The 12226-nt window shown below is 31.9% G+C and overlaps 2 protein-coding genes across 2 annotated transcripts; both read right to left on the reverse strand.

Moving 5' to 3' along the window:
- Nucleotides 1-6607: 6607 nt before the first annotated feature.
- Nucleotides 6608-7564, reverse strand: LOC113177077 (olfactory receptor 8K3-like). Its single transcript, XM_026381604.2, has one exon. It carries the CDS (start codon nt 7562-7564, stop codon nt 6608-6610), a length of 957 nt encoding a protein of 318 aa, XP_026237389.2.
- Nucleotides 7565-11164: 3600 nt separating this feature from the next.
- On the reverse strand, nt 11165-12157 carry LOC113177078 (olfactory receptor 5T7-like). The gene has a single exon (XM_026381605.2). The coding sequence runs from the start codon at nt 12110-12112 to the stop codon at nt 11165-11167; it is 948 nt and encodes a 315-aa protein (XP_026237390.2). The 5' UTR covers nt 12113-12157.
- Nucleotides 12158-12226: the final 69 nt, after the last annotated feature.

Here is a 12226-nt window from a genome sequence, read left to right on the forward strand (position 1 = left end):
CCTCAAAGCATGATAAAAGCTGTAATTTAAATCCTTTGCAACATTTTTATGTTACTTATTGTATGAAATTTTTTATTCTATCAGCAAAATAAGTGAAAAAGTCATGCCAGTTCACCTTTCTATTATCAGTCTCTAAAATAATACCCAGGAAAGAGATGTTCAAAATATTTGTGTTGACTAACTGATGTCATACATAATGAAGGAGTAAAGACATGAATAAAATATCTATTCTAAAATTCTGCTCAAATATGTGTATTTTATTCCACATAGTACAATCAAATTGTAAATTTGTGTTGTCTTTAGCTTTGATTAACAGTATTCATTTTCATGTCATTGTCTAGACTGTTTACTATGGTCTGTCTCCATCTTGGTATTTCTTTTAAATAATATATATCTTATTTAATATATATATTTATAAATAATACATATTTTATATATAAATGTATGCTTATAATATTGTGTATTTATAAGTATATATATATTATATCATACACATAATTTATAGAGGCCAATGAGGCCAGCAATCCCACTTCTGAGATTTAATCCAAAAGAATTAAACTCAGAATCCCAGAGAATCATGCACACTTATGTGCACTGCCTCACTGTTCATAACATCCAAGATGTAGATAAAACCTAAATTCCACAGATGCAGGATTGGATGCAGAAAATGTGGCATATTCAGAAATGGAATATTACTTAACCTTAAAATATTAAGATATCTTGCAATATTTAACAATGTGGAGGAACCGTGAGGACATGAGCTTAATGTAATAAGCTAGTCACAGAAGGACAAAATCACACCATTCAACTTTTATGAATATCTGAAATAGTCAATCTCACAGAATTAGCAACTAAAACAGTGCTGTCTAGGGACTGGGGAAAGGAGATACATATCAAAAAGTAGAAAGTTGTTTTGTTGGAGGGGAGTAATGGGGATTAAATTCAGAGGCACTCAGCCACTGAGCCACATCCCCAACCCCATTTTGTATTTTAGTTAGAGACAGGGTCTCACTGAGTTGCTTAGTGCCTCACTTTTGCTGAGGCTGGCTTTGAACTCAGGATCCTCCTGCTTCAGTCTTTTAAACTGCTGGGATTACAGTTCTACGCTACCCTGCCCAGCTATATACAAAGTTTTATTGTGGAAGATTAATAAGTTTTGCAGATCTAGTGTACAGTCTTTTGAATAAAATTATTAGTGTATTGTACACTTAAAAGTTTTAAAGGATATAATATATATATATATATATATATATTGTGTGATAATTTTGTCACTACAATAAAATAAAAATTTTAGAAAAGTAATGAAGTAAGTATGAATGTTTAAACTATGATCCAAAGTGAAAGATACCGTGTAAAATAAGCACAAGTTTAGTATAATTCAGTTTTATGAAATACTTAAAGGACATAAATCCACACTGATGGAACAAATTTTATAGTATCCAGGGCATGGAAGGGAGGAAAATACCAGGAAACATTAGTTAGTGGATATCTGGGAGTGATGATAATCTTGTAAAACTGTAACAAAGTGTTGACTCAAAAAAGTATGGATATAATAATTGTTAATAAATTGTTTTCATTAGGATAGTTAGCAATATATTATGTGAATATCATCTCAATGATTTTTGGAAAAATGAAGTTAGAAAAGTTCAGTAATTCCAGATTACTGAACAATTTGTTATTTGCTTTTAAAATGACGATCATGATTGAACTGTAACACTTGCATACATGTCTAAAATAAATTTTGTTATTCTCTGTAATAAACTAAATTTTCAATTAGTTTATGATGTCTTTTGGTTTGTGGAATTATTGCATTTTATATAGAAACATTAGCTTGCATTTTTAACTCAAATTTTTAAATGATTTAATAAACTTAAGATTCTACTAATCTTAAATGCTCTAGGATATGTTAATATCATAGCTAAATGTTTTCCTAAATTAAACATACTTGTTTTACACAATAACTTTTACATAGAAATAAAATTGAGTGCATATTCACATTAGTGCTTGATTTACTTTAATCACTAATATAAACTTTTATGAAGTTGAAACTTAACACACTATTTCCTCTTCCTTTTGTTACTAATTCTGATCCTTACAAATTATTAGCATTACCAGAGGTAAGCTCCATCTACTATGTGTCATTCATGTGGAAGTTGTCATTGACTAACTCTACATTTACATACTCATTAAAAATACATAGTATGGCCAGCCATAGTGGTGCACACCAATAATCCCAGCAACTCTGGAGAGTTAGGCAGGAGGATCACACATTCTAGGGCAATCTCAGCAAAAATCTTAATGAAAATCTCAGGAACTTAGTGGGACTTCCTATCTCAAAATAAAAAAAAATAGCAAGTAGAGTACCCCTCTGTTCAATCTCCAGCAAAATATAAAATAAAAATAAACAAGTTAATTTTTAAGTTAATTTTCTTTTAAATTTGTAATTTCTAATACTAAAAATTTATTTCTTAACTATGTAGTTTTGAACTTGCCCATGTTATTCTGTTTAGATATTCATTTTTCCTGATTTTGCTGAATCTAGAAACATATTAAGCATATGAAAATTGTATTCCAAAATGTCTAACAATATTACACTCTATTAGGAGAGTGGAAATATTTCCATTAATCCAGTTTGGTATTCCTAAACTGCAGTTTTGTCAATTTTTTGAGTTTGTAAAAATATTTTATATGACTTGTATTTTCAAATTATTATCAAACTATATGCATAAGCCATAAGATATTTCTCATTTTGTGATTTTTATGTACATATACATTTTTATCTATGGATCTTAGGCATATGTTTATTAATTCTACAAATGAGCAATTATACATATTTTCTCTAGTCCATAGCTTCCTATTTTGTTATATTTATAATTATTTTTGTGAGACTATGGAAATTTTAAATTGTAAAATGTATCAATCTTTGTGATTTTCCTTTGTGTTTCAGGATGTTTTCCATAGTCTGAATCATAAAACATGCGCGCGCACACACACACAGTGAAAGAGAGAAAAAGAAGTGAAGGAGAGAGAGAGAGACAGAGAAAGAGAGAGAGAGAGAGAGAGAGAGAGAGAGAGAGAGAGAGAGAGAGAGAGAAAACAATCTGAATGTTCGTTTTTGCATGTCTTGGATAAGCATGGAGAAGGTGTATCACTAACCATGATTTAATTTTGACATTTAAAGAGGGAACCATGTGAGTAGTTGTGAATAGACCATACCAAACAAAAGCAGAGATATTGTGATAAGAATCTATCATAATAGAAGAAATTATGTATTTTTGTTATATTATTTGGACATAATAACATTCTATGGATATCCTACATAAAATTTAGTTTCCTAAAGAAAGTATCCTACTGAAATTATAGAATAATGTTACCCCTTGACAAAGAAAATAGATCTTGCAAAAAATTACAAATAAAAATGAAGAAAAGAAGGGTGAATATTAAAAGTCTTAGAAAGTTTTATTTCAAAATTAGTTTAGTCAAAGTTTATGCATACTAGAAATTATGAAAACCTTTTTCACTTCTATAGAAATGTGACAGACATGCTTTCTTCTTTAGTTTCTTAATACAGTTGATGACATTACAATATTTGAACATTAAAAATTATAAATCATTTGCTTAAATATTGTCACTCTTTTTACACATCACTAGATTTGTCAGCTATATTTTATTTAGAATTTTCACACACATAATATTTTCATCCACCTTTGGTAGCCAAGGAAAATGCCTCCAAATATTTGAAAATTCATCTCTTCAGGTTTCTGGAAGAATTTGTAGAAACAATTACTCCTTTCACCCTTAGCACTTAGTAGAATTCACCATTCAGGCCTACTGGACATGATCTGAAGATGGTGGTAGAGAGTTACTTTTACTATAAACTTCCATTTTTTGCAGAGGAGGGGAGTACCAGGGGTTGAATTTAGGGGCACTTGACAAATGAGCCACACCCCCAGCCTTATTTTGTATTTTATTTACTGACAGGGTATTGCTGAGTTGCTTAGCACCTCGCTTTCACTGACTTTGACTTTGAACTTGCTATCCTCCTGCCTCAGCCTCCCAAGCTTCTAGGATTAGAGGTATGCACCACCATGACCTACTAAATTTCCATTTTGAGAGTCTTCATCAATAAATTTTTTTTCATTTATATTTTGGTATCCATATAAATGAAAAATATAACATATTGCTTTTTTATTACACTAACTTCAAGTACAGATTGCTTTTATAGATAAATTCTGAGTATACCAACAATTTGTGTATATTTCTTATTCTAAACTATATTGAGCTTCCTGAATCAATATTGTACAAACTATTGAACATTGTTGACACAAACTACCTTTGTAAGGGTTTTACTAGATTCCAGTTCCTGGTTTTTAAAACTATATTTTATGGAAAAATTATGTAACTGTCTGATATATCTTATAAATCTATTTAACAATGAAAAGCAAAAACTTTGATAATGAATTAAATATTTTATCAAAATTTATATCTCAATACATTTTGTTCTGCTTTTGATTTATCATTTGAGGGTTTATAAAAAATCACACCAACGTCTGAATATTTAACTCAGTAGTAGAGTGCTTGCCTAACATTCATGAGAACCTACCTGGGTTTTACCATCAGTAGTCAAAAAAAAAGTCACATACAGATTTATAATAAAAGTCAAATATTGTTTTAAACTAATTTGCAGTGTTTATTTAACACAGATATTAGAGATATTTATCTTTTTCTTATTTATTTTTATTCACTGAAGTCATTTTGGAAACATGAAATAATTTAAAATGCAGTAAACATAAATTTGAGGAAACAGAAAATAATTTAAAAATACAATTGAAACATTTTCTTAATCTTTTGGCCAGCAAAAATTAATATTTTATTTTGTCCCTGTCAAACATACACTGTTTAGAAAATTACATTTTCATATGAATGTATACATATAAAGATAGTCAAAAGTCATAAAATGTGATTTTGACAAAATCAATCATATAATTCTTTAGTAATAATTAGTCCCATTTGACAATATACATAAACTTTTATTGTTGTAATGAACAATTTTTGTTCATACCTGGTTAAAAGATAATTTTAGTACATGATGGGCTACCAAGGAAACAGATCAGTCCCAACACAGCCTGAATAAAATGCTATGAAAAGAAATCAATGAAAATAACAAAAAGAGAGACAGATTTTAGAGAGGTTTACAATGAACTATGTCCTGAAAATGACAAGTACTACTGTCAATACAGAGCATACTACACTCTCATTAGAAATAACTGGGGTTGGGGGACTAGGAAAAAATAGAAGTATTTGGATTAGTCAGAGGGTAGTGAAGGGAGGAGAGGGGATATGGGGTAGAAAGGATATTAGAACAAATTAGATATAATTACCCAATGTATATATATGACTACACGACCTGTGTCATTCTATATCATTTACTATCAGAAGAGTGTCAAAATGCATTCTACTGTCATGTGTACCTAATTATAACAGATTTAAAAAAAAATTAAAAAAGAAAGAATGGTGAAAATTGTAGGATTATCTGTTTTATTCTTCCCAGGCAGAAAATCAGATCAACTCAAGGAATGGATTATAACTGACATATGGATGAAATGTGAGGAACATCAATCTTAACATAGAGCAACAGACCTGCTTCATCATTAGACTAAACACATGATGAAAGAAGAAATACAAATAAAGTGTGACTTTTCAGCAAGAATTAATCTTTTTTTACAGAAGTGAAGAAGAGTAACTATGCATTAAAAATTATATGGTATAACAAATCAATATCAACTCAATAAGGAAAATAAAAGGGCAACATTCTGGAAACTTCTTTGTCAGAACTCAAGAAATCTCTCTTAAAGTGTGTATTCACTCACATATAGAGGTGCACTGAAACTGACAAAATTAGACGCTGCACTGAAGTCATGAGCTGTAAAAATTTTTATGGTGATTACAAATGATACAAATGTGAGCTGTTGATATCCAAATAGTAGCCTTAAAAAGGCTGTATTGGATTTAGATGAAATTAAAGAAACTTGTGAGAAAAGAGAAAGACCCTAAGATGCCCCTGTGAATTACAGACATTCGGCCATATTCATATGGCTGATTCCACCAAGTAATCATGTTATACTGAACCACCCAATTCTGAAATCAACCCTGTTTTTAACATAATCCAGAGAAATGCATAAAGCAGGAAACACAGTGAATGTGCTTACACAACAAATAAAGAAATGCTAAATACAAATGGAGACACTGCAAAAAGTTTACTATAATAGTTGAGAAGGATGCTCAAACCATGAACTCCTCATCAGTGCCTACACTTCTTCCTCACTCCCATTCTGCATGCATCTCTGTAATTGCCTTTTTCATCTTCAAACTTTTAAGACCATACTATGGTACTATAACATTTGTTCAAGTATCATATTCAATGTTCAGCTTTTCTTCCCAAAGACAAAACCTTTTTTAATATTTTATTTCACTAAATTTTACAGCATTCTGATGTTTAACTATTACTAAGACAGTCAATCTTTTGAAACACGTTGAGCCCATCTGGACTCGCTACTAATTCTAGAGGAAACAAAACATGTTAACATGAAAATCTTATTTGTATGGGTCACATGATACAAACTTTAATAAAAATATTATGTAATTTTTTCCATGTTCTCTGTAGGGCATACTTTACATCTTTATTTCTCAAACTGTATATCAAGGGATTCAGCATAGGGATGACCAAAGTGTAAAATATGGAAGCCACTTTATCAGTGTCTAAGGAATGACTGGACTTGGGCTGCACATACATAAATATCAAAGTCCCATAGAACACTATGACCACTGTCAGGTGGGATCCGCAGGTAGAAAAAGCCTTGCGCCTACCCTCAGCAGACTTCATCTTGAGAACAGCTAGAAGGATGAGCAGGTAGGACACAAGGACAATCAGAAGAGAGGAAATCAAATTAAAAGCTGCTAAAATCAGATTCATCACTTCAATTTCATGTGTATAGGAACAGAGCAAAGATAACAAGGGGATACTGTCACAGTAGAAATGACTGATGACATTGTAGCCACAGAAGGGTAAAGTAAAGATTTTTATGGTGATTAGAAGTGACACAAATGTGCAGTAGATATATGGGATTGCTACCAGAACCCAACATACCCTCTGTGACATGATGACAGTGTAGAGGAGAGGGTTACAGATGGCCACATAGCGATCATAGGACATCGCAGACAGAATAAATAGCTCACAAGCAATGAACACAAGAAAGAAAGCTAGCTGGGTAGCACAAAAATAATAAGAGATGGTATTTTGATCCACAACAAAATTTGCCAACATTTTGGGGCCCACAGCTGTAGAATAACCAAGATCTATAATAGCCAGGTGCCTGAGAAAAAAGTACATGGGTGTTTGCAGATTTTGGTCCACTTTGGTGAGGATGGTCATGCCCAAGTTGCCCAACACTGAGATCAGGTAGATGATGAGGAACAGCCCAAATAATGGAGCCTGCAGCTCAGGGCGTGATGTGATGCCCATCAGAATGAACTCATGCACCACTGAGAGGTTTTGTTTCTCCATTCAAGTTTATTATAAAACCTGTTCTGGATAGAGATATCAATAGATTTCAAATATTATCACATGGGGACTTTCAAATAGTATCACATTATTAAGCAAGTTTGGTGTAAATAAGATACATGGAAATTTTTCCACTTAAAATTTTTGAAATAAACTCCCTTAAAAAAGAAAAATATGTATAAATAGTGTAAGAAACAGAGGTAGATTTGTGGTGCTATTTAGTTTTCTTTACTCACAGGTATTTTGTTTATGCAGGAGATAATTTGCACAAGTTGAGGGTTAACCTGCTATTTGCATCTAATTGGATGCTAGTTTAGTTTCTAAATATCCTGATATATTCAATATCCAGTCCCAAGTATCAACAGCTCCAAATGTAAAGTTTCCAGAGAGAGGAAGAGGCAGAGAGAGAGGGACAGAGATAGAGACAGAGAATAATTAGAGATAATAAATAGAGAGGCAGATAGATAGAATGGGCAAACATTATAAAAGTTTAAACACAATAGTAACTTTGAGTAACAGATAAATCAAATTATTGCACTTCAGTTTTTCATTTGCCACTATGCAATTTTAATCAAATAGAAACATTTAGTAATCATTTACAGTAATAATAAGAATTTTTAATTATAAATATGCAAAGAACTCTCTAATTCAAATGCTGTTCTTTGAATCCTTATGCGTATAGGTATTAGAACAGAATATCATTAAACATTTGATAGATACTACACAGATATATAAATAAGAAAATTATAATGGATCACACTGCAAATATTTTATGCCAAGAAATAAAGCAAAATATATGTATGTACATACAGTCTCAGTTATACTTGAACTTAGTGTATACCAAAGTAGTTTTTGGCAAATAATTTATATAAAACTATTCATTCACATATACAAACCCACATGTCCTTTCAGGGGCTTGGGGAAGAATAAAGGAGGATTAATTTTTCAGTGGAAAATTTAAAAATAAAGTACTTAGGTATGGCAATTATCAAATTTTATAATTGTGGAAAGATAAAAATATTTCCTCTGAATAGCTTGGGAATTTTTAAAATGTAACAAATCGCTTCATTCTAGTTTTCTATCTTTGCTGTATACTTGAATTTTCATTTTTGACACTATAGTTTTGAGAAAAATTTAGTCAGATTTCACTGTAAAATGAATAACATTTTGTCATCATGTTAACAGCAGATACATACAGTATCAGGACAATCAAATAATGCTTTGCACACATACCTCAAAGTGACATGGGAACTTCATTTCCTCATCAGGACATCTGGGATGGATCACATCTATACATTTATCTGCACAATCACTGAATATTCAACGACTTTCCATGGTGTCATCAAAAGAATCTAGAGTTAGTATATGCAAAGACACCACTGATTTTCAATTTTTGCAGATAAAGAGGTTATATCCCATTTTTTAATTCGTATCCCCTCTAAGTTTTGATCTCCATTAGATATAAGGTTATATATATTTTAAATTATTTTTTTGAGAAAACACACACATGTGTTTCAGAACTGCTTATAACAGCATAGGCAAAATATTTAGAAATGAATATAAAGAAAAAAAAATAGTAGGTCCTATTTCTGCAGCTGTTAAGTAGTTGTTGAAAGCATACAATCATGAATGACCACTTGTATTACATGGAAAATCCATAGCAAAATATGACAATTCCTGTAGGTTCTGGTAAGACATAGTGCCACCTAAACCTTCTGTGATATTACCTGTAATCAAACCTCTCTCTTGATTTTTCAGCGTGTTTCTGAACATGCGGTTTTGAAAGCAATTTATACTTTTTTAAAAATTTTTATTTTTTTTAATTTCTAAGATTCCCTGAGGAGATTTCAAGTAATTTGCTGATTATATTTAAAACATTTGAGAGCTTAATGAAATGCCTGGAGGTTATCCACTAATTGTCAGAAACAATTTATAATTAACTATGACTTCGCTTATGTATTTATATAATTATTTACTTATACATTTATTTTATACTTTATCAATCCCACTCTCTCTTTAAGCACATGTAAGATTATCTAATTTCATTTTATATTAACAGTTTCCAAATAATTATTAAAATACATACACTGTGCACATAAAGTTTCTTCTTTTGTGATTTGTTTATATGGATATTTGTTCATTATTTCATTAGTCAATTATATATTAAATCAACACATGTATCTATTTTCTCAAATTGCAGTTTATTCTTTTAGTACATTTGTGATTGATTATTGTAACTCAAATGAAATTTTTAAAGCAAAAAATTCATCCTTTGAATTTTGAGTTGTATTTAATGAACTCTTCCATAATTTTAAGACATGTATATGTAGGTTCAATAGAAATTTACATTATTTAGATATGTGCAGATAACAGATATCAATGTCCATTATTTGGGTTTGACATTTGAAGGAATGAGTTGCATGGTACAATGACTCCGTGGTAAACCCTCCAAGAGAGGAAAACAAATTTACATGCATTATGTAGGAATATATTCTATATGAGATACTCTGTAGTTTTACCATTGACATTTAGTAGTTCCAAATTAACAAAATATCCATTGTATTGGATATAATGAAGATTTTTTTCTGCTATCATTAATGAATAAATGTAGTATTGAAGGAGAAATTAATTCATAAACTAATTAAAAGTAATGAAGATAAAGAAAAAAAACAATATCATATAAACTGAAATTTGAGGCATGTATTTTCAAGGAAAATTAGATGTATTGGAATCAGGATTAAATATGAGTGTACCAGAGATCCTTTTCTGTTATTTTCTTCCAGGAAAAATGATAGTAAGAAACAGTAGCGTTGCAACAGCCTCACAGAGTATTAGTGGTCAAGAGAAAAAAAAAATAGTCAAAAGTGAGCAGTGGTCAGACCCGAGGGTAGTCTCACAATGGTTAATATGGGCTTAGACCTGGATAAAGCAAAATTGGCCAGCCAGTAGCACACAACTCTCTGAATTGTTTTACTTTAGTGATTCGTATATTTTAATATAATTTTTTAAAATGCTGATGTATAGTTACTGCAGTCTGTGAGGAGTTAGAGAATAATCTTAGATCAGTGTTGTGGAAGGTATGATAAAAGAGAAAGAAATTCACCCTCAAAACTTATCCCGGTGATGACACCCTGGAATCTGATCAAGTTACTTCTGGTGTCTGAACCACAGGCTGAGTAGTTTGCTGCATGGACATAAGGATATAGCAGATTTCTTTGAGCTAGAATTACTCTACAGAAAATGCCATAGAATTATGAATGCAATATTATATGATCTAGATAGAGGTTAAACAAACACACACAGCATTTTAAGGCAAATCATATGTAAATATATGCCAGCATGTGTGGATTTTTTAGCATTTCACTTAGTATCAGCATCAATGCTCACATTTATGTATGCATATTCTTATACTGGTATGAACATCGTAAAAATCAAATGGATGTTAAACGTTTTCAGCATGTAAAACAACTTGCTAGAGATTATCCATGAAATTTATTTTAAAATGTCTGAAAACAAGAAAATACATTAGTACATTCACATAAACACTTTCATTTAATCCCCTTGACACTGTACACCTATCACACACATTTTGTCAATATAATTTTAGTATGAAAAGTATGCTTTAATGATAAACATTTTTTCCCAAACACTCCACATTGCTTCTTTTACATCCTTGTTTCTCAAACTGTAGATGAGAGGATTCAGCATGGGAATAACAATGGAGTAAAATATAGACACCACCATGTCATGCTCCAAAGCATAGTTGGATGTTGGTCTCACATACATGAATACTGCAGTGCCATAAGAAATGGACACTGCAGTTAGGTGAGAGCTACACGTAGAAAAGACTTTCCGCTTCCCTTCAGCAGAGTGTATCCTCAGAATAGCCAACAGAATGAAACCATAGGAGATCAGGATGGTTAGGATAGTACATATCACAATAGAGCCAGCAAAATAGAAGAGCAGAAGTTGATTGGGGCGAGTGTCAGAACAGGAAATTGCAAGGAGAGGAGGGATGTCACAGAAGATGTGGTTGATTATGTTGGATCCACAGAAGGACAGGCTGAAAGTGGCTGTGGTGTGTGTTATAGCGTGCAGAATTCCACCAACACAGGAAGCCAAGATGAGTGGCACATAGACCCTGGGTGACATGCTCACTGAATACAGAAGTGGGTTGTAGATGGCCACATAGCGATCATAAGCCATGGCAGCCAAGAGAAAGCACTCTGTGGTTCCACAGGTTACAGCAAAAAACATCTGGGCTGCACAGGCACCAAATGAAATGGTTTTCTCCCTTGACAAAAAGTCTACCAACATATTTGGAGTGATAACAGATGAATAGCAGGCATCTATGGAAGACAGTACACTCAGAAAATAGTACATTGGGTTGTGCAGCTGGGAACTCCCAATGACCAGTACAATCAGTCCTAAATTTCCCATGAGAGTGAAAAGGTAAATTGCTAGAAACAGGAAGAAGAAGAAGATCTGCAGTTCAGGATTGTCAGTGAAGCCCTTCAACACAAATACAGTTACTTCAGTGACATTCTTCATGCTGAAATCTCATGGAACACACTTGAAGTTGATGGTGAAATGACAGCTGATGGTACTATAAAAGAATTAACAACAGTGAATTTAAGAAACATGAACCATGCCTATAGATTGTGT

The sequence above is a fragment of the Urocitellus parryii genome, chromosome 4 (genome assembly GCF_045843805.1).
Source record: "Urocitellus parryii isolate mUroPar1 chromosome 4, mUroPar1.hap1, whole genome shotgun sequence".
NCBI classification, from domain to species: domain Eukaryota; kingdom Metazoa; phylum Chordata; class Mammalia; order Rodentia; family Sciuridae; genus Urocitellus; species Urocitellus parryii.